This window comes from Castor canadensis, chromosome X (genome assembly GCF_047511655.1).
Source record: "Castor canadensis chromosome X, mCasCan1.hap1v2, whole genome shotgun sequence".
Lineage (NCBI taxonomy): Eukaryota > Metazoa > Chordata > Mammalia > Rodentia > Castoridae > Castor > Castor canadensis.
This window is the reverse complement of record NC_133405.1, coordinates 23914057-23936475: the sequence shown is the minus strand read 5'-3', so window position 1 is coordinate 23936475 and position 22419 is coordinate 23914057. Positions and strand designations below refer to the sequence as shown.

Genomic DNA, 22419 nt, shown 5'->3' with positions numbered 1-22419 from the left:
TTAAAACACATCGAACCCTCTAACACACAAATCTTTGAACACACACACCTTAAGTAGACTGATCGAGATACCTTGCTCATTAGCACACACACTACACATCACAACAAACACCACCTGCAAACCCACATTGGCGCACCGCATGTAAGGGTAAGCACACACCAAATATACATATGCACACAAGCTTCAACAAGCGCACACACATCCATACACTGCAAATCCACTCACCACAGCAGGATCACAAACCCGGCAGAAACACACATCGAACACAACCACATCCAGACCGCACCCTTATAGACATATTATTATCAGGCAGAATCATACATCCTTCAAGCATGCACACACAAACACCGCACAAACACATGCTTCATGTCAGAGCGCAAAATCAAATGCACACCACACCAAATGCACTTGGGTTAAAACATGCACCGCACACCCCTACACACACCCGACCACACACTGAACACACACACAGACTACCGCACCCGCGCGCGCGCACACACGCGTACATGCATACATGCATACACACACAGCCCGCCCCCGCCTTCTCCCTGGGCGGAAGAGAAGGGGGCGCGGAGTGGAGGCGGGGAAGAAAGGAGGGAGGATGGGCGGGGGCAAGGCGGGGCGGGCACAGATGCTCTTTTCCCTTTGACCTGGGTTGTTGCCCCTCTGATCCCCATTTCCAGGCAAAGGGAGTGAGTTGTGTCCAGGTAGGGTCCAGTGGGAACCCAGGAAAACGGGAAGGTCCGGGGAATCAGCCGGCAGGCGCGAGGACTCCGCGGGGACCCTGACTCAGATTATGGTCGACCCTGCCAGAGGCTCCTCCTCCCCGCACCCTCCCTCAGCCCCTCCACAGCCTTGACCTCTGCCCCTCCCCCAGGGAAGTGCTTTTTCCTTTTGTACCCCAGGGAGCCTGTGACTGTGGAGGGGTGTAGGGCTTTATTTGTTTCAAGAAGTAAGTATTGGTTTCAAATGATCTGCATACACGCTTTTTGCGAAACCTGTTCTAGTCTTGCTTGAAGACTTGTCTTAATGGAGAGCTCACTATTTTGCATAGCAACACAATTTCTATATAAAAGGCAATGGCTATTAGAAATTCCTGACTCCAAGCTGGGAGCATAGTAGGGCTGTGTAAATGTTCCCTCCTCCCTCTTACGTCACAAATCTAACAAGACTATCAGTAGCCTAGCACTGGCCAGTGACCGCTCTTAGCCACTTGGTTTTTTTTCTTAGCACACAAACCCTGAGCTGAACAGCAGCCTTGGACCGGGAGCCACCACCGGCGGCAGGGGGCAGCAGAGTGGCCGAAGGTGTTTTGCTCCTCTGCGGGCATAAGCTCCTGCTCCCCGCCCCCACTCCAACATTAACCCCCGCCCCTTCCCCCGTGCAGGAAACTCTGAGGTCCCCTCCCACCGTAAGCGGGTTACAGGGTCACTTCAGAAGGCTCTGCTGCCAGATTGAGCATCCAGCTCCTATCCTTCGCTTGCGTCCTTTCTGTGTAGATGGTCAGCGGTGGGGAGGGAAATGGAGAAAGAGCTCCTTCCCTCCCACCACCCCAACCGCATTGTATAAATTGCTGTGCAAAGCACACAGGCTTCCTAGTTATTAGTGGCTCGAATCCCGCACTGCCACTTTGTAGCTGGCGACCTTAGCACGTCCCTGGCTTAAGTCAAGGGATAGTTGTGAGGTTTAAAGGAGGTAACATATGCTAAGTACTGACCCCATCCCAGTTAAGATACAAAAGATGTCAATTTCCTCCCCATCTCCCCGCCCTGGCCTCGTCAGGACGACGAAGATATGTTAGTTTGGGGAATGCGGATCAGATGCTAGGAGGGGAACGTGGACACCAGTTAGTGCCCCCAAAGCAAGCAAGCAAGGCAGAGGGAGAGTGGGTAGGGTTCAGCTAATTTAATTTCTTAAGCAACATGCTGTCTTTAAGGGAAATGCCTTTATCAGTGATTTGGTAATACAACTCATTGGCCATCAGAGATTCCAAGTCACAGCTTTAGACCTTAGGTTTGTGGTGGGGTCCTTCTGCCTATCACCTCCACCCCTCACAGAGACTTCCTAACTCACCCCCCCACCCACGCCTTTCCAAGGTGCCATGTAAACATTTTTAAACTTGTAGAGAGTACTCATTTGGGTGTCAAGGATGTCTCCTGTCACCTTATGTCCTGTCAGTGCCTAGCACAGTGCCAGACACACAGAACAGTCTCTATAATGCAGGGAAAAGACGTCCTGGGTGGAATCCCTTGAAAATTTAGAGATTTGAGGGTATCTAAGGAATTATAAGGAACCTAGAGAGGGGATTCCAATAGTGGCACCCCAGGCACTGCGGAGTTGAGGGCAGTGACTTTGGACAAGGGGCTACTCCATTCCTTTATCTCTAAGCTTGCCTGGAAGGGCGTTGTTTCAATGCAGCTGAGACTTCTGCAGTCAATTAAGAAGAAAGCCTCTTTCCTGGAGGGCAGAGGCCTCAGCCAGCCAGAGGGTGAGTCACCACCTAGGATTCGGGCAGCAGAGATGGCGCTAAAGTGGCATTGAATCAGTCCAAGATGGCATGGGAAGATTACCTGAGTGATGATGAGAGGGAGAATGAAGCAGCAGCTTGAACCTTAGTCCCGTGAGGCTAAGACTAACTGATAGAGTTTCTATATTCATATGCATACGTGAGGCTAAGACTAAGTGATAGAGTTTCTATATTCATATGCATAGAGTGAGCTCCTAACCTATCTCCCTGCTTCCACCTCTACCAAGTCCCCAAAGATAGTCCAGGTAGCCTTCTTAGAGGAGAAAGTGAGATGAAAGCAGCCCTCCTGGGGGTGGGAGGTTGGGGAGCTCTCAGTTCCAATCCTGACCCTAGCAAGCTCTTTTCCTTCTCTGTGCTTCTGTGGCAAGGTAAGTGCTTGGTACTTTACCTATGTTATTCACACTTCTCCACAGTGCCATGAGAGCAAGCATTGAGTCTCCTATTTTGCAGTCGAGGAAACTGAGGCTGAGTGATATTCCATGATTTCTCTGCTCTCTAATATATCATGCTGTCTTTGTGTATTTAGGTTATGAAGGCAATTACTGTAATCCAAGCCAACATACGGCCAGTTCTCTACCCAAGTGGAATTCCCTATGCATTCAGGTTCAAGTCATACCTCCCAGCTGTCCCCAACACCAATATGTTGCTAGACACTGGGAGTGGATTTTTTTCTTTTCTTTTCATCTTCTGTGACACATCCACCTACCCAACTCAAGCCTTTCCCTGGCATATCAGTTTAAAATTCCACCTTAAAAAGCAAGCACCACCAGATAGATGCCCCCTAATACCAGCCCCTTATCACAAGGTGAGGGGAACTGGCTGCAGGATGCTGCAGTGAGGAAGGGGAGCAGACCTGCCAGGGCCAGAAGGAGAGGCTGCAGACAAATGCAATGAGAGAGAGAGAGAGAGACAGAGAGACAGAGACATGAGAGGGACAAATTGGACCAGTTTCAAAGTCCTACTTCCCTTCTCCCCCTCTCCTGATGGGGCAGCACCCAACTAATTTCCAACAGGAGGAGAAGGAGAGAGCCTCTCCAATGGAAGGGGATTGATCATGAGCACTCAAATTACGCTTCTGTGTGGGGTAAGATTTATTTAATTTCAGCGGTGAGGAGAAGAGGGAGAGGGCAAGGGCTTCCCAGTGGTGGTGATAGTGGTGAGCTGGTGGTACTTGAATCCAAAATAGCACCATCAATGTTGTTGCTGAAGCCAGAATCTCCCTGCCCCCTCTCAAGAGGACAAGAGACAGTTGCCACTAGGCTTCTGGATCTCTTTTCCAATCTTGGGCCTTCAGAGTCATACCTCTGAGCCTTTGGGAAGTAAGGCCATGTCTTCTTGGGCCTTCACTGTAGCTATGTATTTTTGGATCCAGCAGCTGCCTTCTAACCTTTCCTCTTCCCTTCCATCTTTCTGTCCATTGTCTAGACTTTGCTTCCTCTTCTTTTCCTTTTGCTGGGTTAGCCATAGTCTTTGACACTCTTGAATCTCCTGCCTTCTCCATTCTTGTCCCTCTTAACAATAAGGCTTTCCCTTTGTCCACTTACTTGTCCCCAAAAAATAGGAATCTCAATTGCCAGAGGGAGTAATTGTGTTTTTGAAGTCTTTCCCACTTGAGATCTTGTGTTTATAACCCCATACTACCCTTGTTGTATCAGATGAGAATATTGTAAACATCTTATTCTTGTAAGTAATATAACTTGCTTAATTGAATGGTGATTTGTATGTATGGTTTTGTGAATTGCAGATTCGAAGAGGGTGTTTTTGGAAGGGATTTAGAAAGATAGCCTTCTGACTTCCCCAGTTGTCTAAACATGTGTGGAAGACAGATAATGAAAAATGAAGATGGATAGTAGGTAGTGTGTGTAGGGCGGAGTAGGGTTGGGGGGAGGTTACTGAGATCATTGTTATCCAGGTGGGTGGAAGATTTTGTCAAGTCAGCTACTGTTTGCTTGTTCTGCTCTTTGAACTTTGAACAAAATGACCTTTTTGTCTCTGAGTTTGTAAGAGCAGAGGCCCTGGACAAGAGTAGGAAACATAGAGCAGAAAAAGTAAGGCAAGGAGCAGAGGGGGTTATTGGTGCAGCTCTTGTACATAAATGGCCAACAAAGAAGGAATGTTCTGGAATGTCATAGGAGTCAGGGCATAGGGAAGGTAATGTGGCATATCAAAAAGTGTGCCAAGCTGGGATTCATGAGATCTGGGCCTTCGCCTTGGCTTTGGCACTAATTAACCCTGTGTCTTTGGGTAAATTTCTTGACCATCTGGACCTCCACTTCTGCCTTTCCCTCACCAGTAATGTGAAATTGTGTGACATGGCCTGAGGAAGGGTAGTCAGAACGTTCAGAAGGAAGAGATGCTTCGATTGCATCTTGAAGAAGAGATTGGTTTTGAATGCAGAGAGAGAAGATTGTGGGGTACAGAGAGAAACAGTGGGAGTAGCCCAGGGAATTCAGCAAACAGGTATGCGTAAGGCACTGAGCTGGCTGCTGTGTAGAAAATTGCTATGAATCAGCCCCTACCCCACCGCGGAAAGCTGTACACAGGGTGGGGGAATCGGAGCGGCAGAGCTGAGCGCTCACAGTGCCTGCAGCTTGTCTCAGGACTAGCCGCAGCCGCGTCGCTGGACTGACTAGCAGGTCGCAGCCTCTTATTCCCTGGCCGGACCAGGAGAATCGCCAAGAGGTAGAGCAGGGGCCGGGCACCAGGGGTCAGAGTGCGGTCCACTGCGGGGCGAGAGGGAGGTGAGGGACCTCTAAGTGGAGGGCCCGACGTGAGGGAGGGAGAGGAGGCCTGGCAGTGCTGGACAAGTTGCCCAGCCTTTAGCATGGATGGCTCCAACCTAGAGTTCGCAGCAAAGATTTAATGTTTGGATTACGCAGCGGGGACAGGCAGCAGAAAGTACTTTTGGGGCGCCGCGGGGCTTTGTTTAACTTCGCAGATTTTGCGCTCCCTCGAGCTACATCGGAGCGGGACACGCGCAGCAGCGCAACCCAGCGCAGCCCAAAGGCCGCTCTTGCCCTCGCTGGCGCAGTGGCAGCCACAGACCCAGGATAAGCTCTGGAGTCCAGACCACCCCCCACCCAGAGGCAAGCTCAGAGTCAAGGGCCTCCAGGTGGGCAGGAGCTCCTGTTGGGGGGTGGGGAGACTGCCTCAGAATCCCCCCTCCCTGCACTCTGGCCGGGTGTAGACCTGCGGAGGAGTGGGGGTAGAAGAGGGGGGGCGCTCTCTTTTGAACTGCGGATAGCAGTGGCATGACCCTGTGTGCTGGAGTTCACTAAGTCCTTTAGAATAATCAAGGACTCTGTAAACGTGAGGGCTGCGTTGCTACAGTGCTGTTAGCTAAACAGGATGATAATAAATTATACCAGTTTGTTTCGGGCTTGGAGAGGCTCACTGACTTGCCCAAGGCCACCCAGCTGCTTAGTAACGAAGCAGGCCTCCTGGCTTCTGTTCTAGGGCTTTTTTCACCACCTCATAGTCAAGTTAGTGGTCTGATTTTAAAGGAAGATGGTTCGATAGATAGGAATTGATACTTGAGAAATACGGTTATTTGAATTTACTTTTTAAATACCATTCCTATCATGAAAACTGCAGGGAAAAACATCTTCCACAGTCCCGATTCCCTATGACAGTCACTCAGACAGGATTTTGAAGAAAAAAACTGGCAGAAAATTGGATGTTTGTTGGGGAAGAAGATGTAAGAAGAGATGTGAAGGTGGGGGGGCCAAAGATGGAGGAGCTCTCAAGCATAGGTTCTGAGAACTTCTTCCCTCTGCAGGTTTCCTCTTGTTGACCTCTGCTCAGATGGCTTGGGGGATTGTCCCCGTTGGTCTTTCTTTTGCCCACCCTGTAGAAGCCACAGATACGGTTTGGTTTGTGCAGATCTGGCGAATGGCTCATGGCCCTTCCTTTGATTCACTCCCATTGTCCCCTTTCCTTCTCTTGCAGTGAATACAAGGGAGAGGAGGGTGCGTGTGTGTGTGTGAAAATGTGTATGTGAGAGACTGAGGATGTGATTGTGGAGATGGACGTCTGTGAGTGGGAACATGTATGCATGTCTGAAAAGGAGAAGCTTTTGGGGAGGAGCAGGGGTTGAGAGGGCAGGAAGAATCAACTGGAATTTACTGACCTAAGGTTGAATAAGGGTGTGGACAGTACTGGTGGGCCTGGGGAAATAGTCAATCCTTGACATTCCTTAAAGAAACAAAAAGAGAGGAGATGTATTTAAATGAGTATAGGGAAGGACAGAAGGATGATGTTAGACCCAGGACCCTTTCTTGATAGTCCTTCAGACTCATGACATTTATGTGACCTTCAACTAGGCTATAAGATCCCAAGGACAGGAACTGGTGTTTTCCACTCCAGATGGCTCTCTTCCCTCCACCATCGTGAGCATAGGTGACTTGTGTATGGTGCTGAGGGGTCCAAAGGTGGGAACTAAATACCTTTTGTGGGTTAGTCAGCTTTTTTCTACATTTCACAGACTAAACTAATCCCCCAGATCCCTCAGTTGGCTATCTCGAATCTGCATTGGAATCAGGAAAGACCCAGTCCATGTATCCCTTCTGAAAGCCTGCTTCATGCTGACAGTAAGTGAGTACCCATAAAAACTGGTGCAGAGGCATTCTTTAGCAGGGGCATTCTCTGCCTCATTTCAGATAAGTAGCACTTCTGCTTAGTCCTCTCAAATTTAACTCCCAGGTATTTGTTTTTGGGTAGGGGGCACAATTCCTCCCCTTGGCACAGCAGTGCTCCCTTTGGAGGTTTCTTTCATGCCACCATATCATTTATTTAATATTCTTATAGCCACACATAACAGGTGTCAGGATTCTTATTTTGTAAGGTCATGGATCTGGGGCTTGCTGAAGTGAGATAATTTGCTCATGTAGTTGGTGAATATGTGAACTTAACATGTCATGAGGTTGGGATTTGAGTCCAGGTTCCAGTCCATATCTCAGAATATGGGTACCATGCTGTTAAACTGGGGGGAGGTCTGGGGTGAAAGATGGGGTAGAATGAATACAGAAGGCTTTTGGTGCCTTTCCCCTCTATTAGTTTCTCCCTTCTACTTTCCTAATAGTCTTTCATAATAGCCATATATATATATATATATATATATATATATATATACATATATATAAAGACTATTATAGTCTTCTGTATCTATCTGTCTATCTATCTATCTTTCATTCCCATTTTCCAGTACCACAGAATAACATCTATAATAAGACGTCAGAAATCCAGTCACTTGTCTTAATTTGGACCTTCCTAGTTCCAGGCAGCAGGTCTTGATGAATATTAAGAAATGCCATGGTTTGGTGAGAAGGGTAAGGCCTGGCCAAAGAATAGGTAGGGACAGCAGATCATGTTCGTCCATGGCATTTTTTTGTGCAACTTTAGCTAGGTCACAAGTTCTCTACATCCCTAGTTTGTTGTTATCTGCAAATTTGGGGGCGAGGGGTTTATAATCTCCAACCTACCTCCTTTCCAGGGGTTGTTGTGAGAATAAAGTGCCATGATTCATTTATCCATGAATCATGGATTGGTGTTTTAATTATAAGACTTTTATGTTTTCTCAAATCCTCAGACTTTATAATCCTATGATTCACCCAATGAACACCTACTGTGTGCTATGGTCTACAGATGAAGGATGTAAAGAAAGCTTTTGAAAAAATGAAAAGAACAAGGCAAATTAGGTATTAATTTTTTTTTTACCTCTTGTTGATAGAACATCTTATTTTTCCTTCTTCCACCACAATTTAATAGAAACGGCAGCAGCCAAAAGGGGAAAAGATGATACATATGACACAACTTGTGATGCCAGTACTATTATGCAACCTGACACACACTGCAGATAATAGTGAGAATATTTACATCTTGTTGCATTTGATGTCACATTGCCTTGTTTACAGTATCCTTTGGGACATTTCTAGCATAAAGATTGCTTTTCATCACCCTGAGCTTGAATTGTTCCTTTACTCAACAAAATTTAAAAAGGGCATCCCACGTCCTGTGAAATGATGATTGTATGTATTTAACAAAGATGTTGTAATTGCTGGTGCCTGCCTGCTTTGAGATGACCTCCTCTGGCTTTATGGAATTAGGCTTTGATTATGTGTGTATTCTTTTGATTTCATTATGTAGCGATGCAGAATCTTCCAGCTATTAAGAGCAGAGGTGGTTGGGCAATAGAAAATGCTCTGAGACTGAGAACTGAGTTTTTGTTCAGGCCTTGTTGTCAAATTTGTGTGCGGTGTTGGGAAAATCTTTGTCTCTCTCTGAGCCTCAGTTTTCTGAAATGGAGAATGGAGATTTTGGAATGGCTAATGGCTAATGACCCTTCTAACATTCTTGGTAATTATTGAAACAGATTATTTTTTAAGTCAGGGCTTTTCTCATGATATTTTAACAGTACCATCTCCAGTTTATGAGCTTCTGCTGTGGCATGATGTGTTGACTCCACGTATTGAAGAATGCTGTCCCCAAATTTAATTATCTTGGGGCATCGCCACTGCATAGGATAAAATGAGTCATTTTGTTCAAGGCATCTGCAGCCTTTACTGAAATGGAGGTTATGGGATGACAACTTAAAGTCTAACTCATTAATGCTGGGATGAATGAAGTAATGTGTCAGCAGACCAAACTGGTGCCCAGATGTTTTCATCTAGAGACCCGTATCTCTTTCCCATGTTGTGATGTATTAATGAGGATGTCTTTATCCATTGTCACTGCCTGTAGACATTTGAATAACGTGGATGCAATACACGGGGCACCCAGCCCCATGTGCTATCAATTTCTCAAACTCCAAAGGTCTCTCAGTAGTTGGAGACAAAATTCTGCTGATGCCATAAAGTGCCTCATTTATAAGGATTCCAACCACGGCATCCATGTGGTCTCTGCCTTCTTCTCCTAGGTGTCTACTAGTAATCCCTGCACCACTGCCAACTATTTGATGGGGGCAGTGGAGCAGATTAGTCCACCAAATGTGAAGGCTGTAGATTTATGCCTAGCTGAGAGCATTTTCGTCCTCACAGTGTCGAAGCGGTGACCTTTTTAATGTTAATTTGTTTCTCCATCTGTGCCATGCATTTCAAGACTACATGAGGAACAGGCTTGATGCCACCCAATGGTGCTCCCCATTTTTATATTGTTGGAGACTTGATTTGGGTGTCCCTCTGCTCTTTGTTCAAATCCTCCTGCTTGGAATCTGTTAAAATACTAATTCTGTTGATCATCTAAATTAAGTTGTATCTTCTGCTTGTGACAATGTTAAACTGGATGGTTTGAAAGAGAAATTGATGCTGGGGCATACAGAGATTTTACTAATCTGAATAAAAATATTTGAAATTTTGAACTATGCAGTTAGTTTTTCCAAATTTCATGATTTTTAAAAAATTATCTGACCTTGATGAAATTGAAGAGTGCAGAAGAAAGATCTATTCCCAATAGATTACCAGACCACTTCGCTTGCCTTAATTTAATTCAAATTTAATAGAAATTGAACAGAGTAGGTTGTTCAATGCATTGATACAAATTCTGATTTTATGTAGTCACTTTTGAAACTTGATATTTTCTGATAAACTCAGGCCTTCTGCAAAGAACTTTGAGTTTCAACATATTTATTAAAACCAGTGCTACTTACTACACATACATTTATTCATTCACCTCTCAACCACTCAATGCATGTTATGAGATTCTCCTATGTTATAGAGTAGGCCACTGAGGCTCAGAGAATTCAGCCACCTTTCCTAAGGTTATCTAGCAAAGAAATCATAAAGCTTGTCTTTGAACTCAGTTCTGTCTAGCTGTAACTCCAGAGTTCAGTGCAGATATTTGTCTAAAAAAATTGTTTTTGCAAATGTCTTCAATTCTAGACTGAAACTGACCTGGTTTGCTGTCATATTCCTTCTTGAATGTAGTTTTGATGTCATGGTCACTTCAGGCTAGTGCCGTGACATGCTTAAGGGAAAAGGGGAAGACACTGAAGCAAGAAGGGTCTTTTGGTCTCTTGTGCCCTATGGTGAATCTTCTCTTGTGTTCAGTTTGGAAAGTCAAGCCTGGGGTCAAGTAGAACATTCACACCTCAAGAACCTTTACTGTGTCTGCCTCACCTTTTCCTCTCCTCCCTATGCTTCTTGTCTGGGCATACTGGTTTTCCTAGCTCTGCTTGTCTTGTGTCCTCTTGGTGCCTTGAGAGGGCTAAAGGCAAGCAATCCAGTGTCAGTTTTGCTGGCAAAACTGCAGCATATGACTGCTTTTAGGTTTAGGCCCATATGTTCAAGGAAGGAGGCAATGGCAAACGGTTTATTCTAAGGCCTTTGATTTCCTTCAGAATTGTAAGCATCTAGGCTGACTCATCTCTCAAAGGCTTTTCTCTCTGTCACTCTCTCTCTCTCTCTCTTTCCTTTTTGGGCTGATGTTGATTTGAGGTCTTACTGTTTGTTCTTACATTACTTCTTGGAGAGGGGAGGGACTGATTTTCATCCTGCATTTTTTTGGAGAAAGAATCAGCTCTGCTCTTTGAGTGACCAGATCTGGTAAGCCTCCACAAGAAGAAACAACTGAAACTCCAGGACAGGTAACAAAATGTCTAGATTGGGTAAGGGGAGAGGGTCAGTGATGTTAGAAATATTAATCCACAGCTCATCTGTGTGTGTCAGGTTGAGACCTTTGACTCAGGAATGGGTTCTGGACCTGCTGTTTGTGAGTGGGAGATTGCTAGGGGCTCGGTCTGGGACTGAGGTTAGATGCATGTGCCTTTGAGATTGCAGCTTGGTGGTCGGGTTTAGGGGTTCACCTTGGATCTAGGGGCTGATGCTTTGAAGTTGAAGGAGGTTGAAAATTCATGCTAGGGCTTTTCCTCTTGGCTTAGTCCAAAAAGCTATAGGAATGTCCCCCGTATCCTTTCTCATACTCTACCTGTTATCAGGCAAGCAGTTCTCATATCTCTGATTTTAGCCATGAAGGAAACTGGACAAAAGAGAATTTTGGAGATAAAATTCCAGGTGGAATGTCTTTTCATTTTGGATACAGGATAGTTTATTTATTTAGATTATTGCATGCTAAGCTTGTACCTACCTCCTCTCTGTCAAAGCCATGTTATCTTTGAAATTTAAGCCCATCTCCTAATTATATATAAAATATTATTGAGAAGCTCCATGTGAATGGAAAGCTCATAAAAGTGGTAGGTATGTGACTATTTCCTGTTTTTGTTTTTGTTTTTTTTTGGTCAAAAGGTTTAGTTACCCATGTCCTAAATAATCTTTTCCCTCAGGAGCCAGTATTCCTCCAAACCATAAGCTTTGGAGCTCTCCTAAATTCTTTCCTTTTCATGTCAATTAATATTACCCTCTAAGTCCTGTCATTTCTACCCAGTGACGCTGACTTGTGTTTGCATCTCTTGCTTCTTGGCTGTTGTACCTTCTTCCGGGTTCTCTACCCAAACCAGGTTTTCATGGCTCTCTGTTGTTTTTCCAAGGTGCAACTCTGACTGGATCACACCTGCTTGAAGCCCTACAATAATTCCCTGTTGTCTTTAGGAGAAGGTCCAACTCCTTCCTTAACATGACTTATAGGGCCGTTCCTGGCCTCATCCTTTCCCATCCAGATTTATCTCCTTCTAGTACCTTTATACTGCTTCAAGAAGATGACAACCTCTCTTCAATCTCTTTGACTTTGCACAAGCTGTTCTCTCTTTTTGGACATGCTCCCCTCCTTGTTTCCAGGCAGACTTAGATGTTTCTCCTTTCTGCTCTCACAGTGCTTTGTTTATATCTTGGCCAACTGACTTACCACAAGGTTCTGTAAGTTGTTGCTAACCTGTGTATCTCCTTCACCACACTGTTAAATCTGTTACGAAAGGAGTAGTATTATTTTGCTCATCCTTTGAATAGTTTGTGCCTGGCATCAAGTGGGCAATTAATACAGATCTTTTCTTTCAATAAATGGATGAAAGAACAAATAAGTAAGAGAATGTGCAGGAAAGGATACTGTGTGGGGTGCAGGAAGATCCCCACTGGGAGATGCTATGCAACCTGTGGGGACCATGGAGAAAGCCACATAAAACAGCCTAGTCATTACACTAAGACAAGCTTCACTCTGGTCACCAATTCTGAATATGGAGTCTCAGTAGAAATGGTCTGGAGATGATATTTGTTTGTTTTGGTACAAGTTGTTTTTTTCCTGAAATGGAAATGTAATCAGGTTGTACAAATTTTGATAAATAGAATAAAGGCAAAATGCAAACAAAATACCTTTAACTTAATACAGAGGCTGTTAGTATTTAGGTATATTTACTTCAGTCTTTTATTTTTTAATGCATTTTTTCTTCACATAGTTATAGTCATAATTAATACAATTCTGTGTTTGTGTTTCTTGTCAAAAAGCTCTTTATAAACATCACTTTATGATTGCATAAGTTTCTATCCTATGGTCATTACATAATTTATATAGCTAATCTCATAGCTAGGTTAGTTTTTTCCCTTAATTTTTTTACTGTTATGGCTCACGTGAATATGGCTTTTTCTGTCTGTAGGAAGATTTCATTAGGATAGATTCCTAGAAGGGGAATTACTGAGTCAAAGGGCCTGGGGACAATTTTTGGCTCCAGACCCATGTGTCCAGTTTGTCTTCTGGAAGAGTAACATAAATTAAAAAAAAAAACAAACAAAAAAACCCCTCCTCTTCACCCAACCTAGACAGCATTGAGTTTCATCATGCAAAAACTCTATCAATGTTCTAATTAATTAGTAGAAAAAACTGTTTTATTCTTGTCTCAAAGTATTTTTAGACAAAAATTGTAAGGTTGCCCTTTTCTTTTATATTTTCCCTTCATTTCTTTCTCTTCCCTCCCCCCCCCCACATTAGGTTTTTCTCTTTTCTGGACTATCTGTTCAGAGCTGATTTTTTAAAGTTGGATTTAAAAAAAACATAAGCAACCAGAGGCAGCTCTGCTTGAGGGTGAAGCCGCCTCCCAGTTTTCCCTCCCCCTCTGCCCCCCCATAGTTCCCTCCACCAGGTCCAGTGACAATTGGATGATGCAGCCCTGATAATCATCCGATTCCAGAATGGGTGGCTGCATTCTTTTTCTGAAGGCAGCAAGGACACGGTGCCCCAGAATCATGCCCCCTTTGCTGTTGTTGTCCGCCTTCATTTTTTTAGTGAGCGTCTTGGGAGGAGCCCCAGGACACAACCCGGACCGCAGGACGAAGATGGTATCAATACACAGCCTCTCCGAGCTGGAGCGTCTGAAGCTGCAAGAGACTGCTTACCACGAACTCGTGGCCAGACATTTCCTCTCTGAATTCAAGCCGGGCAGAGGTGAGCTGTACCCCGGAGTGTGGTGTCCTCGCCTTCGGACGAGTAGACCCCCCGGGCGGGACGGGACAGATTGGGGGTCCAGTAGGGTGAGAGGGGCGCGCGCCTGGTCTCGGACCTGGTCAGATCTCCTGGCGCCTGGGGAACCGAGGAAGTGGGAGTTGAAGGCTGTTTGTTGAATTACAGAAGAGGTAAAGATTAGTTGAATTGGGTCGAAACCTGGGGGGTTAAAGGGGGTAGTAAGACAGATAAGAAGATATAAGGGACAGACAAGTGGACAGAGGACAGGTGAAGAGACGGGCGCACCAGTTGCGGTGTGAGAACTGGGTAGATCGAGACGGGGGCGCAAAGGGGCACTCTGAGAGAGGTCCGGGACAGAGACAGAGGTCCGGTTGAGAGAGACAGAGACGGTGTATGAGAGAGACACGCGCCAAGCCAGGCAAAGAGCGCGAGGGCGGTGCGGGTGCGGGGTTGGCGGCGGGAGGTGCGCTGAGAGCGCTACCCACTTCTGCTGGCTGCGGGGGAGCCCGGGGGACGCGGCGCAGGGCAGGGTTCCAGCGCACCAGGGACTCTCAGGGGTAAGCGCACCGCACAGATTTGGCGGCTGAGGGGCGTCCCGGCAGGTTTGGAAAGTGCGGGGGGCGGCAGGTCCGGTAAGTGCGCACCGCTGGCGCAGCCTGAACTGAGTGAGGCAAAGGGTTAGGAGACCCTGCGGACAGCCACAGCTGCGGGATTTGGAGCGCGGGGAAAGCCAGGTGTCGCGGCTTCTCCCACCCCAGCGCAGGTAGCCGACGGCAACCTGCGTGTGAACGCGTCCGCAGTAACTTGGCGACCCTCGCCCGCGGTGGCGCTGCAGGCAGAGCCCCTCCCCTCGCCTGTTGCATGATCTTGGCGCCTCAGAGCCCCTGAATTTATGTTTTAAGTGTTGCGTTGACACACTACTGGTGCGTAGCAAGATGCGCTCCCAGCGCCTTATACTGATTTGGTTCAATACTTGGTCTTATGCGTGTTAGATATGATTGGTCCTGTTGTCAGGTGGGGAAACTGAGGCTGGGAGAAAGCAAAACACTTTTAGCGGGATGGACAGAGTTCCCCTTTCCCCCCCTCCCCCCTCCCGCTGCAGATCAATGCATTGCGATGTTTTAGTCACTTATCAAGTTCTATTTGTGTGTGAATGTGCGGTGTCTTTCCTTTTTCTCTTCCTGTAGCTCTACCCACTGACCGTCCAAACACCTTGGAGAAGTGGTTTCTGATTCTGAGAGGACAAGAAAGGGGTGAGGGTCTCCCTTATTTTCTTTAGGAAAAAAAAATAGAATGCTGACCCCTCTCTTAAGGTGACCCTGGCTACTGGAGACTGGGCGGTGCCCACTGCCCCTGAAGACTCTTCCTCCCCCACTTCCAGAAACCCCTCCGGGGGTGCTATCAGGAAATGGCGCAGTAGCTGCAGGCACGTGGAGGCGGTCCTCCCAGACCTGCCTAAGCCTTTCTGGTGGACGACCTGAACAAATCGCCCTTATTGCTTCAAGGTGGTCGCTCCTGGCAGGACATAATTAAGGCAGGGACATTGAACCCCGTCGGGGTAGTTGAGTGGAACCGAGTCCTTCGCCTGACCACTGTAGGGTCTTTTGGCTCACTCCCCAGGGAGGGGCGCTGCGGGTCTGGAGGGTGGCGTTGACTGCGGGTGGCTGCTGGGAGGAGTGTTCCAGCCCCTGCATTTCCTCCTGATTTAAGCCCTGCGGGGCTTTGACGTTTCTCATTCTTTCTCTCCCTGGCTTCCCAGCTGCATCACTCAAGACATTTGGCATTCGCCTGGAAGAGGTGCTGGTGAACGAGTTTACCCGCCGCAAGCAGCTTGAACTGACAGCCGCGATGCAGATTGAAGAAGCCACCGGTCCTGTTGCTGGCCGTCGTCGGGGAAACGTGGTACAGAGGATGTTTGGCCGCATCAGGCGCTTTTTCAGTCGCAGGCGGAATGAGCCCACCTTGCCCCGGGAGTTCACTCGCCGTGGGCGTCGAGTGAGTTAAGCCTTCCAGGTTTTAGGCAGGGGCCCTTCCTGAGGTGTGCAGTGATGTTGGGTGGGAGGGTCAAGGTCTGTGTCCTGGCCCTAGAGGCAGGGGATTGGGGAAGGAGGGGGCTAAACTGAACATGTTGGAGGGGTGGGCTTGGCTTCCCACAGAGAGAATCTCTCATCTTCTGAATCTCACGTAGTGCTCACGAAGGTCCCAATGGACATTCCTTCTCCCCCATTTTAAGGCCATCTGGATTTCTCCACAGGGTGCAGTGTCCGTGGATAGCCTGGCTGAGCTGGAGGACGGGGCCCTGCTGCTGCAGACCCTGCAGCTCTCCAGAGTTTCATTTCCCATTGGCCAGCGACTTCTGGGATCCAAGAGGAAGATGAGTCTCAATCCGATTGCTAAACAAATCCCCCAGGTTGTTGAGACTTGCTGCAAATTCATTGAGAAACATGGTAAGGGGCCCACAAATGATTAAATCAAGTAAGGAGGGGTGTTCTAGTAGTGGGCAGAGAAAAGAGTTGGTGGGATGAAGGACTGTCCCCTGACACCAGCAGAGGTTGGGATGCATCTTCTAAGGGGAAATGAGGAAAATACCATGGGAAAGGGGCTCAGGGGTGCTTAGGATCCTCTGGTCTTTTCTTTCAGGCTTAAGCACAGTGGGGATTTTCACCATTGAATACTCGGTGCAGAGAGTGCGTGAGGTAAACTATGTTTACATGTTCCTTGGGTAACAAAAAGCAGATGGAGGTGGGGGCTCCCTCAGAGACCTGAGGGTAATGTTATGACTGGTGGGGGGACAAGGTCTTCTTTCAAGCCCCCCAGACATGCCATACGCCAGCCACCCCCACTGAAACCTTGAACTCAATGAAGGAATCACCAAGAAGGAGCTAGTCATGGACAGGGCAGACAGGCATGTCTTCTTTCCCTTTTTCTAGCTCCGTGAAGAATTTGATCAAGGGCTGGATGTAGTGCTGGATGACAATCAGAATGTGCATGATGTGGCTGCACTCCTCAAGGAGTTTTTCCGTGACATGAAGGACTCTCTGCTGCCAGACGACCTGTACATGTCCTTCCTGCTGACAGCAAGTGAGTCTACTGTACTCACTTGTTGGGGCAAGGAAAGGATATATTACAGGGGGTCTAGTGACAAAGCTCAGGCTGCAAGACCCTCCAAGGAAGTAAGACAGAATGACCATCAGAAGATGAAAAGCACCTCGCCAGAATACCTACAATTATCACTTGTCAAAATAAAAATTTTCATAAAAACCCTGTCCAAGTTATTTTTGGTGCCTCTTAAAGTTTCCTTAGAATTATGTTGCTTGGAAATTTTTCTAGAGCTTCTGGAATCTGTGTATGTTCTCTCAGGGCGAAGGAGAACCCAGGTTATATACTGGTCTGCTTTTGATGGGGAGAGGGGCACATTTCTGACTTTCAGGCTCCTGAAGTCAAATGCTTTGGAAGAGAGCAAAGGCAAATTTGCCTGGGTACTGTCTCCATAACCATAAGCAATTTGAAAGCAAAAACTCATCTTCCTTGATATAAGCCTGCTGCCAAGGCTAGTTCTCTGAGCAGACCCCTGTTTTCTTTCCTGTAGCTCTGAAGCCCCAGGATCAGCTTTCTGCCCTGCAGTTGTTGGTCTACCTGATGCCACCCTGCCACAGTGACACCCTGGAGCGTCTGCTGCAGGCCCTGCATAAAATCACTGAGTACTGCGAGGACTCCATTGGCATTGATGGACAGTTGGTAAAACAAAACAAAACAAAACAAAACAAAACAAAAAACCTGGGAAAGGGTAGTAAGAATTTTAGTAGCGGATATGTGTGAGAGTATATAAGCAAGGGGCTTGGTGGGTAAAAAGGAAAAAAAGAAACAAGAATAAAAAAACACATATTTGTACAATTTCCAGTACTACCTCAAGGTTGATCCTTTCTGCTTTCCTTTACCTAGGTTCCTGGCAACCGCATGACTTCTACCAATTTGGCTTTGGTGTTTGGATCTGCTCTCCTGAAGAAGGGAAAGTTTGGCAAGAGGGAGTCCAGGAAAACAAAACTGGGCATTGACCACTATGTTGCTTCTGTCAATGTGGTCCGTGCCATGATTGATAACTGGGACGTCCTCTTCCAGGCAGGTGGAATTTTTGGATACACATATTTCACACCTTCCTCTTCTATTTACAAGGCAAGGGAGAATTGTATGTGGGTAACTAAAGCAGGTTGTCACAAAATCTCCCATTCTAGAAATTCCTCCCACATTAGGTAGTCATGGTGCCTTCAGTTCTGGGTACTTAATAAAGATGAGTATACACTAAAAGGAGCTGTGAAATAAAGGTTGCTAATTTTTCCCTCAGGTGCCTCCCCATATTCAGAGGCAGGTGGCAAAGCGTGTGTGGAAGTCCAGCCCTGAAGCCCTGGATTTTATCAGACGCAGGAATTTGAGAAGGATCCAGTGAGTGGTTTTTTTTTTTCGTTTGTTTAGCTTATCCCAAAGCACATTCTCCTGTGGGGGCTTACAAACTTCAGACAACCTTGATGTTAGTAAATTAAGGTACAATCTAACTTACTTTTTCAAATTTCTTTCCATTCAGGAGTGCTCGCATAAAGATGGAGGAGGATGCTTTACTTTCTGATCCAGTGGAAAACTCTGCTGAGGCCCGCGCTGCTGTCCTCGCTGAAAGCAAGCCCTTTGATGAAGGTCAGTTTTTTACTGGAGATCAGGCCCTTGCTGAAGGTCAGGCCCTTGCTGAAGGTCAGTCCCCTGCTAAAGGTCAGGCCCTTCCAGAGGACCAGGTCCTTGCTGAAGATGAGCCCCTTGAGGAAGATGAGTTCTCTGAGGAAGATGTGTCAGTCAATGAAGAGCTAGTATTTGACTATATCAATCAAGGAGTAGTCTTTGGGGAAGTTCAAAGTTTTGAGATCCCACATAACCTTGATATTCAAGGTCCACATCTTGAGGGCATACCAGAGCTTGATGAAGAGGAAGATGATGATGATGACACCCTGAATTTTGATGATCTTCCTCCCCTTGAGGATATTCTAGAACCTGATGACGAAATTCCAGAACTCATTGAGATCCCAGACTTTGAAGAAATACCTTATTTTGATATGGTTCCAGGCCCTGAAGGAGCCCCCGATGTGCAAGAAATCTTGAATGCCGGAGAAAACCTGAACCACGACCTTGAAGAGGGACCAGATTTCGAGGACCACCAAAATCTTGACCTGGCAGAAGTTCCGTACCTTGATGTAATCCCGAACAACGAAGAGGCTTCAGATACCGAAGACATACCAGGTAATGAAGAATCCCCTGACACTGATGAAATTCCAGACAATGCAGATGCCTCAGATAATGATGAAACCCCCAATTCTGAGGAAGACCCCAATCTTGAAGAGATCCCTGCTGTTGATGAAGTCCCAAATGATGAAGCCTCAGATGCTGAGGAGATCACAGAGCATGGTCAATCCCCAGAGGTAAATGAAATTTCAGACTCTGAAGGAGACTTTGAAGATTTTGAAGAAGTCCCAGCTCTTCATGTGGTCCCGAGTCCTGAAGAGGCCCCAGTCGGACATGAAATCCCAAATCATGAAGCAATCCCAGAGGTGAATGGACTCTCAGACTCTGAAGAAGATCCCAGTCTTGAAGAGGCTGCGGCTTTTGATGGCATCCCAAATGATGAAGAAACCTCAGATGCTGAAGAAATCCCAGATCATGAAGAATCTCTAGCCATCAATGGGATTGTGGGCTCTGAAGAAGACCCCAACCCTGAAGAGGTCCCAGCTCTCCATGTGGTCACGAGCCCCGAAAATGTCTCTGATTTTGATGAAATTCCAGACCAGGAAGAACCCTCAGATGTGAATGGAGCCCCAAACAATGAAGAAGCCTCAGATGATGAAGAAATACCAGGAAATGAAGAAGCCTCTGCCTCTGATGTGAGTGCAAACCAAGATTCTGAAGAAAGCCCAGATCTTGAAGAGGACTCAGTTCTCAGTGTGGCCCCTGAGCCTCAAGCTGCTGAAATTCACAGTGAAATTCCAGATTCTCGGAAAGACCAAGCCAATGTTTTTGAAGAAGATGAAGGTAGCACTGTGGCTCCAGAGTCTGAAGATGTCTCCATTGCTAGTACTGTTCCAGACCTTCCACAAGACCTGGCTGTCAATCTTGAAGAAGTCACGAATATGGAAGAAGTCCCAGTGCCTACAGATTTTAACCCTAAAGAAGTTCAGAATTCGAAGGCAATCCAGTTCTGTAAAGAAGATGCAGGTGTTGCATTTCCTGTAGATACCACTCTCCTTAAACACAAGTCTCATCCTAGCCAAGTTATGGACTCTAGGTCCTCCCCAGAGTCATCGAAGAGTGACATCTGCTTTTTCCCCTCTATGCAGTGTTGTAAGCTTCCGGCTCCAGCTTTGTTACTCATTTGCTTGGTAAAGTTAGTCAGGCTTCTTGTAGGGTGGTGGTGGTTGTTAGGAGGTCACCCTATTCCCCGTCTCCCAGGTGATATTATCCATTTGCTGTGAGCATGGGGTATCCATCTACCTCACTCTCTCTGTTCCCTAACCCAGCTCTTCTTCCAGCTCCCACGGTGGACCTGGATTTAGAGATCTGTGTTCTACTGTCAGGCTGTAGTTTTCTTACATGGCAAATGGGAATAATCATTCCTGCCCTACCTTCATGCCTCATGCTGTATTTGAAATTCAAAACTAGGTCTTAGTGCCTTGGGTGCTGTGCAAGGTATGAAGTCTAGAAACATAAGGAGTTAACATTGTTACTATTTTCCAGGTTCCTCTGAGGAGCCAGCTGTGCCTCCCGGCACTGCCCGTTCCCATGACGATGAGGAAGGAGCGGGTAACCCCCCCATTCCGGAGCAAGACCGCCCATTGCTCCGTGTGCCCCGGGAGAAGGAGGCCAAAACTGGCATCGGCTACTTCTTTCCTTAGATGTTTTCCCTTCTATAAAGTGCCGGACAGGGGAAAAGGGTAGAGGTAGACCTGGAATGTCACAGGAAACATGGAGAATCCTGAAGACAAAAGATCTGTGGGTAAGAAGGAGTTCCACCTGATGCTCGGGTCAGGTTAGGAATTCCAAATATACTGCCAGCCCCTTCACTGGGGATGCTTGGTCTCTTCACCTGGTAAAAGGAGAGATACTTCTGTGTCATGCCCAGGCTCCCTGGTGCTACCTTGCCCTCTCTTTTATCCCTGATCCTGGCTTTCTCTCACTACAGCCCTCCCTTTAATTGATGTTACATTTGTGGTAAACATCTGTCCCAGAGAAGCTCACAAATCTCGAGGTGCTTTCCCTCCCCCAAATGGGATTGCATGTTTTTCCTTTCTTTCCTACCCTCCTCCCGAGAGCTCTATTGGAAAGGCCCTCAAGAGGCATGCTAGAACGTTAGGTCAGCCTACTGACAGCTGACAAACAATGCTAAACCACGTCACACCAACTCATAGCCCTGTCCCCGCAGCAGCCCTGCCACCTCAGGATTTTGTTTTTCTCCAAATTATTTAGGCCAATGGCTCGTTAAACAGCCACTCCCAAAATTCTGTGCAGTTTTGCTCAGGTCACGCCAACAGGGAAACCTCAAGTGTAAGCCTAACTAGTTTTTCTGGGGTCAAAAGTTAGAGGAAAAATTAGACTTTAGTACCTGGATCTGTTTTAAAGACAGCTGGCGTTCACACCCTGTTGTCAGCAAAACAGCTAGTTAGATACAGACACTTAGTTCCAAGTAGTTAAAGTCACCTAACAAATATTCTTATCTATCGTCTCTGTAGTTCCTCTATGCAGGACGGTACAAATTTGCAGGACATGCTCTGGTAACACACAGATATGGATTATGTATGACATCCAAATTATAGCCGAAATTAATGGGTAACAACTGCTAATGTCCATTGAATGAAGAATGTATTGTATTGAGGGATAGAAATTGATCATACAATGGGTAACAACCGCAGAGCTCGAAGATTTGTGATTGTTAAAACTTCTCTGGCATTTAATCATTAATAAACATCTGTATTGTGACATCAGCATACTCATGGCTTACTGTGTGTTTTTTTCCCCTTTTCAATTTTGGGGGTGAGTTGGGTAGCTCTGACTAGAGAGCTGAAGGGGAAGGGAGATAGGAAAACAGAATAAAGGAGAGGTGTGATGTGGAATAAGGAGGAAGGGATAACACGGAATAAGGGGAGGGGTGACATGGAATAAAGAGGAGGGTATTACAGGGGATAAGGGAAAAAATATGGAATAAAGAGGAGGGAGTTGGCATGGGATAAAGGGGAGGAGCTGGTGTGGAATGAAGAGGAGGGGATGACATGGGATAAAGAGAAGGGGTGACATGGAATAAAGAGGAAGGGATATAATGGGATAAAGGAGGGGGTTATGTGGAATAAAGAAGAGGGGATGGCACAGGAAAAAGGGGAAGAGTGATATGGAATAAAGAAGAGTATTACATGGGATAAGGGAAAAGATCGTATGGAATAAAAAGGAGGGGGATGGCATGGGATAAAGGGGAGGGACTGATGTTGAATGAAGAGGAGGGAATGACATTGGATAAAGAGAAGAAGGTGACA

The 22419-nt window shown here is 46.5% G+C and overlaps 1 protein-coding gene across 5 annotated transcripts in view; it reads left to right on the top strand.

The window, feature by feature from the left end:
- Positions 1-21872, top strand: part of Arhgap36 (Rho GTPase activating protein 36) — a 31316-nt gene extending 9444 nt beyond the window's left edge. Inside the window, exons 1-13 of one of the 5 annotated variants that reach the window (XM_074063003.1) lie at positions 5055-5209; positions 13688-13846; positions 15052-15117; positions 15624-15859; positions 16119-16311; positions 16505-16560; positions 16795-16945; positions 17454-17602; positions 17807-17983; positions 18207-18304; positions 18444-18550; positions 18971-19144; positions 20633-21872. In XM_074063003.1, the coding sequence (XP_073919104.1) occupies positions 13738-13846; positions 15052-15117; positions 15624-15859; positions 16119-16311; positions 16505-16560; positions 16795-16945; positions 17454-17602; positions 17807-17983; positions 18207-18304; positions 18444-18550; positions 18971-19144; positions 20633-20790 (1674 nt within the window). In that variant the 5' untranslated portion in view covers positions 5055-5209; positions 13688-13737 and the 3' untranslated portion in view covers positions 20791-21872. Of the gene's footprint in view, positions 1-5054; positions 5210-13586; positions 13847-15051; positions 15118-15623; positions 15860-16118; positions 16312-16504; positions 16561-16794; positions 16946-17453; positions 17603-17806; positions 17984-18206; positions 18305-18443; positions 18551-18970; positions 19145-20632 lie in introns of those variants that run through there. The other 4 variants (XM_074063002.1, XM_074063001.1, XM_020154745.2 and 1 more) reach the window with 4 other exon arrangements.
- Positions 21873-22419: the final 547 nt, after the last annotated feature.